Raw genomic sequence first — 11,540 nt, 5'->3', positions numbered from 1 at the left:
TCATGTGTCAATCAGATATTGTGCCACTTGGCAGAGATAATATGATGTGGCAGTGGTAGTGCCATGTGTCACTATTGGATATGAAAAGTTTCATTGTAGTCAAAGTCTCACATTGGATAGAATAAACAAAGTTAAACATTATATAAGAATAAAGACTCATAACACCATTGCCTTAAGGTTTTGAGATTAAAAGTGGTGTCAATGGCCTTATGTGTGTAATACTAATGTCATATATATGTTGATGACAATCTCTCAATGACTATAATCATAATCCATATATAACCCATATATGAAATAATATAACTCATCAATAGTATCAGAGTCGATGGTTTGGGGTGACTGGCAACATAATCATAACAAAAAGGGGTCACCGAAGTGACTGACCGCATAACCATAACCAAAAAGGGGTTACTCATATACCTGAAGGGAAATATATCCATATGAAAATAAAAAAAAAAAAACAAGGGACTCACCCTTGAGGGGAGATTGTTGGGTCACATTGGATAGAATAAATAAAGTTAAACATTATATAAGAATAAAGACCCATAACACCATTGCCTTAAGGTTTTGAGGTTAAAAGTGGTGTCAAAGGCCTTATATGTGTAATACTAATGTCATATATATGTCGACCACAATCTCTCAATGACTATAACCATAATCCATATATAACAAAAAAAATATGAAATATATAACCCAACAGAAGCAACATGAGTGGAGTAGACCCAAGAGAGCGGAGTTGCACTGGCGATTTGTTGAGAATATTACTTAATATCTTTTTTATTTAAATTAGTTTTTAGAAAATATTTCAGTTTTAGAGATATGTGTCAGTTTTAGAAATTTGTTATTATTTTAGATTAGGAGTGAGATATTCTAAATATTTTATACTTGATATTTGTTATATTTTGCTCTATATATAAAGTATATCAATAAAATACAACAATATGTTCCTCCGTATAACATATCACATATATCTCTCATATATCTTTTATATCTCTCATATTATCAAAAGCCCTAAAAATCCCAACAACTGGTATCAGAGCCATTGTTCTTATTGCCGATAGAATGGAAGGAAATATGTCACATGTCGCTATTCCACTCTTTGATGGTGAAAGCTATGATCTATGGGCGGTAAGAATGCAAACATATCTAGAGGGGCTAGATCTATGGGAAGTTGTGGAGGAAGATGATGTTCCCTTGTCTGAAAATCCCACCATGGCTCAAATGAAAGCGCATAAAGAAAAGAAAACAAGAAAGGCAAAGGCAAAATCATGCTTGTTCGCAGGTTTTTCACAAATGATTATGACCAGGATCATGACTTTAAAGTCTCCTAAAGAAATATGGGAATACTTGAAAGCAGAATATGAAGGGAACGAGAAGATTCGAGGCATGAAAGTTTTGAACTTGATAAGGGAGTTTGAGATGCAAAGAATGAAAGAGTCAGAGACGATTAAAGAATACTCAAACAAATTGTTGGGTATTGCCAACAAGATAAAATTGTTGGGAAAAGAGTTTTCAGATTCCAGACTTGTTGAGAAAATTCTGGTGACGGTGCTAGAAAGATATGAGGCATCTATTGCTTCCTTAGAAAATACAAAAGATTTGTCTATAATTACCTTTACAGAGGTGATACATGCCTTGCAAGCACAAGAACAACGAAGATTGATGAGAGAAGATCATGAAGCGGTTGAAGGTAATTTAAATTATACTGAAGAGAATGCTCTCAGTCAAGAAAAATAGAAGGAGCAAATACAACAACACACAAGTTTTTCCATCTTGTCCCCATTGCAAGAGAAAAGGTCATCAACCCAATTGGTGTTGGTGGAGGCCAGATGTCAAATGTCACAAATGCGGTCAATTGGGACATGTGGAAAAGGTATGCAAATCTAAAGATTCTCAAGAAGATGTTCAAATTGTGGAGAATAAATCAGATGAGGATAAATCAGAGGAGGATCTACTTGTTGCAACATCATGTGTCACAACCAACGAATCTTCAAAAAATTGGATTATAGATAGTGGTTGCACAAACCATATGACTCATGATAGAGAAATTTTCAAGGAGCTGAATAAATCAAATATTTCCAAGGTAAGAATTGGGAATGGAGAACAACTTGTTGTGAAAGGTACAAGAATGGTTTCAATTAAAACTCATTCAGGTATCAAATTAATTTTTGATGTCTTATATGTTCCTGAGATTACCCAGAATTTGTTAAGTGTTGCTCAATTGTTAGAGAAATGTTATAAGGTCTCCTTTGAAAATAAAGTATGTGTGATCAAAAATACTAACAACATAGAGGTATTCAAAGTTCACATGAAAGACAGAAGATTTGCGCTGGATTTTATGAAGGAGGAATTTGATAAAAAGAAAGTAAGCATGAAAGAAGGATCAAAATTAGAAGATAAATATCTTTGGAAGAAAGTAGATGTCCAAGTGAAGAAAGTAGATAGAGGTTCACATTTTAATATTCACAAAAGGTCCAATGCCACTCCAATGAAATCCACACCGGACAAAGAAAAAGAAGATAATGTTAATATAAAGGATGATGCCAAATTGAAGAAAGATGTGATGCCATGGAAGAAGGAAAAAAACAAATATTGCAAGCACAAAAAGAGGAGAAAATCAAGCATCAAAAGATGGAGAATCAAATCTGAAGAAATAAAATAAACAGATATTAAGCAAGGAGGAATGTTGAGAATATTACTTAATATCTTTTTTATTTAAATTAGTTTTTAGAAAATATTTCATTTTTAGATATATGTGTCAGTTTTAGAAATTTGTTATTATTTTAGATTAGGAGTGAGATATTCTAAATATTTTATACTTGATATTCGTTATATTTTGCTCTATATATAGAGTATATCAATAAAATACAAAAATATGTTCCTCCGTATAACATATCACATATATCTCTCATATATCTTTTATATCTCTCATATTATCAAAAGCCCTAAAAATCCCAACACGATTAGTGGAGCAACACCGGTGGTAAACAAAGCAAATCTAGCAGAGTGGAGCAACATCGATGACGAGTAGAGTATATCCAGCAGAGCATAACATGCAGTAACAACCACAGCAACAACGCTTCACTAGTGCATAAATGACATACTACAACAAGATTTTACAGCAGTTACACGAAAATTGATGTAGTATAGTGCGTGGTGGCATTTTTGAAAATACTGGGACATTTATTACATCGGTTACTCTAATAACCGATGTAACATTTACTTTTTAAAGAAAATAAATTGGAAAAACCTATTTTTTACACAGATTTAAACAATACTACATAGGTTACAACATTTAATCGATATAGTACCCTAATAAATGCAGCCAGTTGGGTTTCCCCCTAATTTCTTGTTTTCTTCTTCGCACTTCACTATACGCTTCTTCTTCCTCTACTCCACCCCACCACTGAAATGTGAACTCCTCCTCCACATTAAGGTTCTTTTGTCGCCATCCAAGCAGCCATTACCACCGTCGTTCGTGCAACCACCATCGTTCGCGCAACCCTTCGTTCGGCCACGTCGCTTCTCTGTTTTGGAACTCTACTTCCACCGCACGGCCACACCGCTGGAGCTCTGTCTGTCGTTAGTCGCCTCCCGTAGTCAAACCACTCGTGCCTCTTGTCACCGGTTCTCTAAGGTTGTGGTTTGGTTAGAGTGTCGTGCCCCTTGTCGTCGCTGCTTACCCTTGCACGGCCACTCTCCCTCCACCGCAGCATTGCGTCGTCGTGGGGTCTCACGTTGTTGCCGCTTGGTGTGGGCTTTTTGGGAGGAGGTTATTTCGTGAAAAACCCCGCTGCCGCGGCTTGTCCCTCCATCCATCTGTTGCTGCCGCCCTCTGTTGGGTTCTTCAGGGCTCTCTAAGTGTTCCTTTACTTGCATTTGGTGGTCTGAAGGTCCAAACACTTTCACAAGCAAATATTTTCATCTCCTATAACATTTAGTTTTTTAAAATTTTATATAACTTTAATTTCTTATATTCTTATATTTTCAACAAAGAAGGTATGTTTTTCTTAATTACATTTGTACATAACTTTTAACACATCGTATTTAAGTTTGTTAGTATGTTTTACAAGACCCTAGGATTAAACAAAAGTCCCCAATTGCATCTCATGCAAGCCCTAAGCCCGAGGATGAGCCCATATATGAGCCCGAGGATGAGCCCAAGCTCGGGCCCCTATCTCACCAGAATGGTAATCCAATTCAGGGGTTGATTGTGGCTTCTTCTGATTTGTATCAATAACCTTTTCCCATTCCTTGGGATGTAACAATATTTGGCGTTGACAATGGCAATATACCTTTGTATGTGATTATGTCAGATTTGTGGGAAATAATCCAGGGTAATCAGATGTTGAACATTGCAGTCATTCAACTTTGGATTATGTGAGTGCACTCTAAATTTAGATTTTGCATTTATCTTATGTTTTGTGAAATCAACATTATCCTTCTGAATTTGTATAAATGTAGGTATCTAAATGAATTAATTCTCAATGTGAGGCACATTGATATTTATGGTTTCTTTGAGCCTCAAATTATACAAAAGTCTGGGAATAGATCAATGCACACTCAAAGATATATTCAACGATGGATTCATGAATCCAAGAAAAGAATTTACATTGCCCCTTATATTGAAGGGTAAGTTGGAATCTCACTTTACTTATTATCTAACTAATTCCATATCACTAACTAAAATTCTTATTTGGCAGGTGTCATTGGCAATTGATTATTATTTTCCCCATAGACTGTATTGTCGTATAGTTTTGTTCATTGCACAAGAAGCCAAGCAAAGAAATGAAAACTTTAATACAGAAGTAAGTGTTAATTACTAAAGTAATGTATTTTATGATTATATTGTAAATTACTAATGACTTTTATTTTAGTGTTATCAATGTGAGTGGTATCTTGGATGGTAAATCCATTACATCTTCATCTCATCTTGATTGGATTTATCCTAAGGTATGTACTTTGCATTGAATCTACATATTATCAACTAAAATTTCTTAGTTCTTCATATATTAGTGCAATAGGCAACGTGGAAGCTTTGAGTGTACACACTACGTTATGCATTGGATGTGGACCATAGCTCGGGCTACCATTGTTGATTCATGGGCCGATGTAAGAGTTAATTCAATTATTGATGTTTAACTTTGCTTTCTATGATATACCATAATTAATATATTCCATATTTCAGGTTTTTGACGGAGTCGAGCCATTGGGCAAAGATAAAGTTGAAGAAATTCGTAAGGAATGGGCAAGATATTTTTTGAGGCTAAAATATTAGTTTTGATAGCCATTAAAAATGTTTTATTTTGGATATTTAAGGTATTTTGTAGCCTTAACATTTAGCCTAATAGTTTTGATAGGCTTTGGCAACTTATTGTAGCTTAGGAAACGAAAGTTTAAATTGTCTAGAATCTGGATAATTGTGGTTTTTGCAGGTTATTGGATATAGTTCCCAAAACCAATCTGCTATATAAAAAAAACATACCCCTATTACATCGGTTGTGACACTAACCGATGTAATAACTCCAATGTATTACATCGATTTAAGCATTAATCGATGTAATATTTCGCGTTTTTTCATGCTCTGATCTCCTAATTTTAAAACGGTTCTTGGTCCACCGAGGTTATATGGTAAACCTATTACAACGGTTATATCACCGATGTAATATATCACATCTACATACCACATCGATTGTCAAACCGATGTAATACGCCTGAATTTACCGATGTAATATGCAATTTCTGCACTAGTTTGGAAAACAACCAAACAGGTCGAGACCATGATGACGATGACCTTAGCGAATGTGACGACCTTAGCGGGTGTGACGAGCAAACCACTGCTGGCGAGAAGACCAACGGTGGCAAGCAAACCAACGATGTTGAACAAAGCTACGTCCTAATCGCTTAGAGAAGAATAAAAATTCAAATATAGGATAGTTATTGTGAGAAGGAAGACGAAGAGGAAGGAAAAAAAAACAAAGTTGCATTGTGAGAGAAGGATTTTGGACTTCAAAAGTAGGAGAGAAAAGAGTTGAAGAAGGAGGAAGAAGAGACGGAGAAAATTAGGAAAGATAATTTAAACCGTAAGCAGGAATAGTTGAATCCACAACCCATAATTTATCTCACCTTTCTTCCTAACCACTAACCATTGAATTATCATTATATTCTCTTTAGTAATATGCAACTTTATCTTAAAAACTTAATGGGAAAAAGATTAACTTTCTTTAATATATATATATATATATATATATATATATATATATATATATATATATATATATTTAAATTACGATTTCACTGATCCAAACAAATAGGAAAAAAAATCTTTATTTTTCTTAAAGAATTTTTATTTTCTTTCTGGCGTAAGTGTTAAAAAGTTTGCTTCGTATACAACAACTATTTTATTATTAACAAAAACACGTGTTGTGATGAATTTGTATGCATGTAACTTGACAGTAACTTGTTCTGAAACATAGCCCATTGTGTTTGCTAAAACCACCGGTTTACTTCCTCTGGTTTTTCCCAAAACCTGTGGTCATTTGCTTTTGTTTGCAACTTCACTATTCTCATGTCTATTATAAAAGGAGCACCGTCATTCATTCATTCATTCATAGATTAAACTTGGTTTTCTTCTGTCATCAAATATAGTGCAAGAAGATTTACAAAAGATCATCAAAGATGAGTTCAACAATTAGAGCATGGAGTGTGGCAACCAGTGTTGGAGTTGTGGAAGCCTTGAAAGACCAAGGCATCTGCAGGTGGAACCATGCTTTGAAATCTGTTCAACAACGTCTCAAAATTCATGTTAGTTCGCTCACTCAAGCACAAAACCTTTCTTCTTCTTCTTCTTCTTCTGCTACCATTTTCACAACACCAAAACGCGACAAGCTAAAACAGTCGGAGGATTCCATCAGAACCGTCATGTACTTAAGCTCATGGGGTCCCAACTAGATAAAACCTTTTTCTTCTTTCAGTTCTTGGAATCAAGCAATCTTCGCCTCAAAGCAACTTGAGGGTTGTGATTTCTTGGCTCGTATTGTAAATTTTTTAAAGATTTGCTTATCTGATGTGACAATCAGTATGTAAATTATGATGATAAATATAATCATATTTTTTTGACGGTTGAAATTTGCCAAACTTCATGTGTTCTTTAGTTTTCCCCCTCTTCTTCCATGTGCCTAATTCTTTCTGTGAGGTTAGGAATCTGTTTGTATTGAAATTTGTTAACTAAAACTTAAAACTTAATTGATTTCAACAGGGGAAAAGAATGAAATGGGGTAACTCATATTTCCTTTGTTTTCAATCCAATTTGAATATGAAAGAGCTACTACTATATTACTGGAAGGAAGATCAATGTAATGACGGTTGAAGTGTATATGCATGGCTATATAAAATACCTCGTGAGAGCATTGCTGAACATCGAACTGGATTCAATTGAATTCTCTTCATACACTTCAGTATCTGAGTTGATGCTCAGAGAAGAACAATATTTGGTCTGTGTGGATATTGGAATATCACTGTAAATGCAAAGAAGATCAACAAGCCAACATTTTTAAAGGCAAAATTCAAACTCGACTTGGTTTACTTTAGGGGGTGATGATAGATTAGATTTTTCAAAATCCGAGTGGATTTAAAGTTTAAATCTATTTTAATTAAATCACATTAGTTTAGATATTTTTCTAATCTAATTTAAGTTGGATTAAATTTGTTCCGGGTTGCACAATTGTCTTGTGACACAATTGTCCTGTGACGGAGGTAAGTGGGCCAAGTTACAATCAAGTTTGATTCCTAGTAGGACAATTGTTGAGGGGGAGATTGTTGCATGTGCCATCAATTGTCTCGTGGCGGAGGCTAAGTGGGTCGAGTCACAATCAAATCGTGGCACTTGGGCTTGTGTGTACACTCTTAAGTAAAAAGAGTTGTGCCCTAACTAATAACTATAGCTTTTGGCCTAGTGGTAACCGTTCAATCCTAATAAAATTTATTATTAAATTTACTTTGTCAATTATAATAAATATGGGATTAATCTAATTAATCAAATATGGGATCAACCTAATTCAATAGTTTCAAATCAATGTAGATCTTATGTATCAGTCATGATCCAACTTCATTTGATGTTGATTTGGTGTTGTCTATCTTGATCTCATCTAAGTCTAACTGTCTTGATCCTACTTAAGTCTAACTCAATCTAAACAAACTAGACTTGGCTCGATCTGGGCCTGAGCTGACTTGACTCGAACAAGGTGCAAGCCAATTCAGTCCAACCTTAGCTCTATCATTTCAGGTCTACCTAGACCTAGGTCAATTCTGCTTGACTTGGGTTTGACTCGACTTGATTTTGATTGGCTTGGACTGATCGTGATTTTGATTAGGCCTAGCCCAACTTGTTTGAACATGGATCGGGTCCAACTAGAATGAATGTGGACCTATATCAACTCGATCGAATGAGGTCTACTCACCTTGACCTAAGTGCAAAGTGATTTGGCTTGACTTGAACTTGGACTGACCACTTTGACTCGATCAGGAACCATATTGGCTTGCTCAACCTAGACCCTGACTAAGTCAATTTGAATTAGATTTGAGTAACTTTTCTCGAGTTGGACCTGAATCAATTAGTTTTGACTTCAACCCTAACCAACTTTAGTAACTAAAAAAATCGTTCAAGCTAACATGACTTCTTCACGATAAATTTATACCAAGACTCATGTGACTTACCTATTTTTATTCTTCTTTTTTTTTCTAAATAAGTCCATTTCGATAATTTTGAAAAAAGAAATACACCATTTTAATGCTCCGGAACTTCACTTTAGAAATCTAAGAGTTATTTCAAAAACAATTATTTAATCACTCTTCTTAGTTAAATTTTTCTTGTGTAAATTGAATAAATGTTAGAAGTCTACAATTATCTCTGTCTAACAGCATAGTAAAAAATATTGTTCAAATACAGGTATAATCCGGTAAAAGATTTCTTTTATAAAATTTTATAATATATCTCTAGTTGAGTTCATTCTTTGAACACAGACTATACTATAGAGTGGAGTTACTTTAATGCTTTAAGAAAATGTTAAGCACAAAAGAAGCAATTCAATGATTCCCTCCCAATAAGCAGGTATAAATCTGATTGATTTTGTCACAAACGATTAAAATATGTGCCCTTGATTTCATATCATAAGATGTAAACCGTGTGCTGGACTTGTCTACCAGTGATTACAGAAACCAGAGCCTTTGTTGCTCTTTGCAATGCAACTAGGTCACATAATTCACACCGACGTGTGGTCCCATCAAATGAGAACGATCCTTTCACAATATCAATAAATAATTACCTACTACTCCTACTTTCTTTAGTCCCTACCAAAGCAAAAACCACTGGCTTTACCTGCCAATCACCTACTTTGTTTGTACATAGTTACAAAATCAACCCTTATAAATGGCATTTGGCATTTTGTTTCTACATAGTTACAAAATCAACCCTTATAAATGCCATTATAGCTAATGCTTAAGCTTGCAAAGGAAACAGAGCAGCAATATTCAAATGCAAACTTCTTAGTTCTTACAAATCCTATTATTCCATAACATGTACACTTATTAATTGCCCAATGACTTTGTTAGGTAGAGAATGCTTCGAGCCTTCACGTCCGTGTCCTCTTCGTTTAGAATCGTAACTAATACATCATAACTATATCTCCGGTCTAAATTTTTTTTATTGAATTTTTGGTGTTGTTATCGGTTAAGCATAAACAATACACTATTTTAATTTTTTTAATATATTTATAAATATCAAAATCAGTATTCATCACTATATTTTAAAGATACGATAAAAGAATAATATTAAAAAATTCAACAAAAAATTCAAATTCCTACCTATCATGTCTCGTATGATAAATTAATCAACTAAACCCTTATAATTCTAAAAGTGTTTGTAATTATATATATATATATATATATATATATATATATATATATATATATATATATATATATATATATATTTAAATATGTTTTTAGTTCTTAAAATTTAACACAAAATTAAAAATTGTTTTTGAAATTTTGGTACATTTTGGTCTCCAAATTTAAATAAATGAATGGATATAGTCATTTTAACCCAATCACGTAGTTAATTTTTGTTGATGTGTAAAATGTATTTCCCAACTATTTTGAAGTGAAAACACATATAATGTGAACAACTCAAATGTTATCGTGGAATAGTACGAACAACTCAAATTTTACCGTAAAATACGTTTGACGTGTAAAAGAGTTAACTTAATTGGATTAAAATGTATTTTAATTCATAACACACACTTTGCAAATAACTATGACATTAAAAACAAATTAAATTACACACACTTTGCAGAGAACTATGACATTAAAAAAAAAAAAAATTTCAAGTAACTAAAGTTGTGAAAAAAAATGTAAAAATTGATGAAAGACCGTCATTTTCCAAAAATAAAGTTAATTAAAGACAAATTCATAAAATACTTATATTGTGAACACGTGAATATATTGAGGCAAATTCACATTATATAAATTTTATCGACAAGTATAAAGTGACCAATAACCAAAATACTCATCTGCAAAGTTTAAACGTTATAGTGGATAGAATTTTATAATAGCACAAGCTTTATGGTTTCTATTCGGCCCGTAAAACCATCAAGTATATTATTATAACATGAAATCTGGTAGCATAAGGAATAAATAGGAAGATTTAAAACAGGAGACAAAACTTAAATTATTAGGGGGAAAAGGCGTGACATAGTTTTATTTAATGTGAACATTAAATATTGATAAAAACAAACAACAGCAAACATGGTGGAACTTATCATTTAGTTTTCATCAACACGTGTCACATCAACTTCATTCGCAAATACACGTGTTCCCTATAATCCAGGATACATATGAGTCATAGCCCACTGTGTTTGCTGAAACCACCGCTTTACTTCCCCTGGTTTTCCAAAAACCATGGCCATTTCCATGTGCTTCTTTCTTACTATATAAACATCACCACCTTCGTTACATATCCTCATTCATTCAACCAAAAACCAACCACAGTCTAAGAAGAATTACAACATCATCGTCACAAAATGAGTTCAGCAATTAGAGCATGGAGTGTGGCAGCTAGTGTCGGAGTTGTGGAGGCCTTGAAAGACCAGGGTATCTGCAGGTGGAACCATGGTTTGAGATCAGCTCAACAGCATCTCAAAACCCGTGTTAGTTCGTTCTCTCAGGCTAGGAAGCTTTCTTCCACTTCTTCTACCATGGTCTCCACAAGACTGAAAGAAGACAACACAAAACAATCAGAAGAGTCATTGAGGAAAGTCATGTACTTAAGTTGTTGGGGGCCTAATTAGATATACATAAACCGACAAGAACGTTTATTTTTTTTTTTCCTTTCGATTGAAGAAATCAAGCTTAGTCTCAATGGAAGATGAGGGCTGAGATTTCTGTGACCATATTGTGTATAGTAGTACTGGAACATTACTTGTTGCTGTGGCAATCATTTTGTAAACTTTGATTAATCACATTGTTGACAATTGCCATTTCCA

At 33.9% G+C, this 11,540-nt stretch overlaps 2 protein-coding genes and 1 long non-coding RNA gene across 5 annotated transcripts; all 3 read left to right on the top strand.

The window, feature by feature from the left end:
• The first annotated feature begins 3,327 nt into the window (after positions 1–3,327).
• LOC146881878 (uncharacterized) lies at positions 3,328–5,458 on the top strand. Of its 3 annotated transcripts, none has more exons than XR_014986172.1 (6): positions 3,328–4,190; positions 4,317–4,380; positions 4,465–4,632; positions 4,704–4,808; positions 5,017–5,112; positions 5,189–5,458. It is a non-coding gene; the product is annotated as an uncharacterized LOC146881878 (long non-coding RNA). The 3 variants fall into 3 exon arrangements; XR_014986173.1 differs by having other exon boundaries at positions 5,002–5,112; XR_014986174.1 differs by having other exon boundaries at positions 4,878–5,112.
• A 1,138-nt stretch (positions 5,459–6,596) lies between these two features.
• LOC146881877 (uncharacterized) lies at positions 6,597–7,128 on the top strand. Its single transcript, XM_085668708.1, has one exon. The coding sequence runs from the start codon at positions 6,679–6,681 to the stop codon at positions 6,949–6,951; it is 273 nt and encodes a 90-aa protein (XP_085524834.1). The 5' UTR covers positions 6,597–6,678; the 3' UTR covers positions 6,952–7,128.
• Positions 7,129–10,923: 3,795 nt separating this feature from the next.
• On the top strand, positions 10,924–11,540 carry LOC114168906 (uncharacterized). The gene has a single exon (XM_028053879.2). It carries the CDS (start codon positions 11,079–11,081, stop codon positions 11,343–11,345), a length of 267 nt encoding a protein of 88 aa, XP_027909680.2. The 5' UTR covers positions 10,924–11,078; the 3' UTR covers positions 11,346–11,540.

This window comes from Vigna unguiculata, chromosome 11, assembly GCF_037176805.1.
Source record: "Vigna unguiculata cultivar grain cowpea cultivar isolate G323 ecotype 2 chromosome 11, ASM3717680v1, whole genome shotgun sequence".
NCBI classification, from domain to species: domain Eukaryota; kingdom Viridiplantae; phylum Streptophyta; class Magnoliopsida; order Fabales; family Fabaceae; genus Vigna; species Vigna unguiculata.
Note: the sequence above shows the minus strand (reverse complement) of the source record. Positions and strands in the feature narration are given on the sequence as shown.

Coding starts and splice junctions, on each gene's coding strand:
- LOC146881877 (XM_085668708.1), top strand. CDS start 6,679: ATGAGTTCAACAATTAGAGCATGGAGTGTGGCAACCAGTGTTGGAGTT.
- LOC114168906 (XM_028053879.2), top strand. CDS start 11,079: ATGAGTTCAGCAATTAGAGCATGGAGTGTGGCAGCTAGTGTCGGAGTT.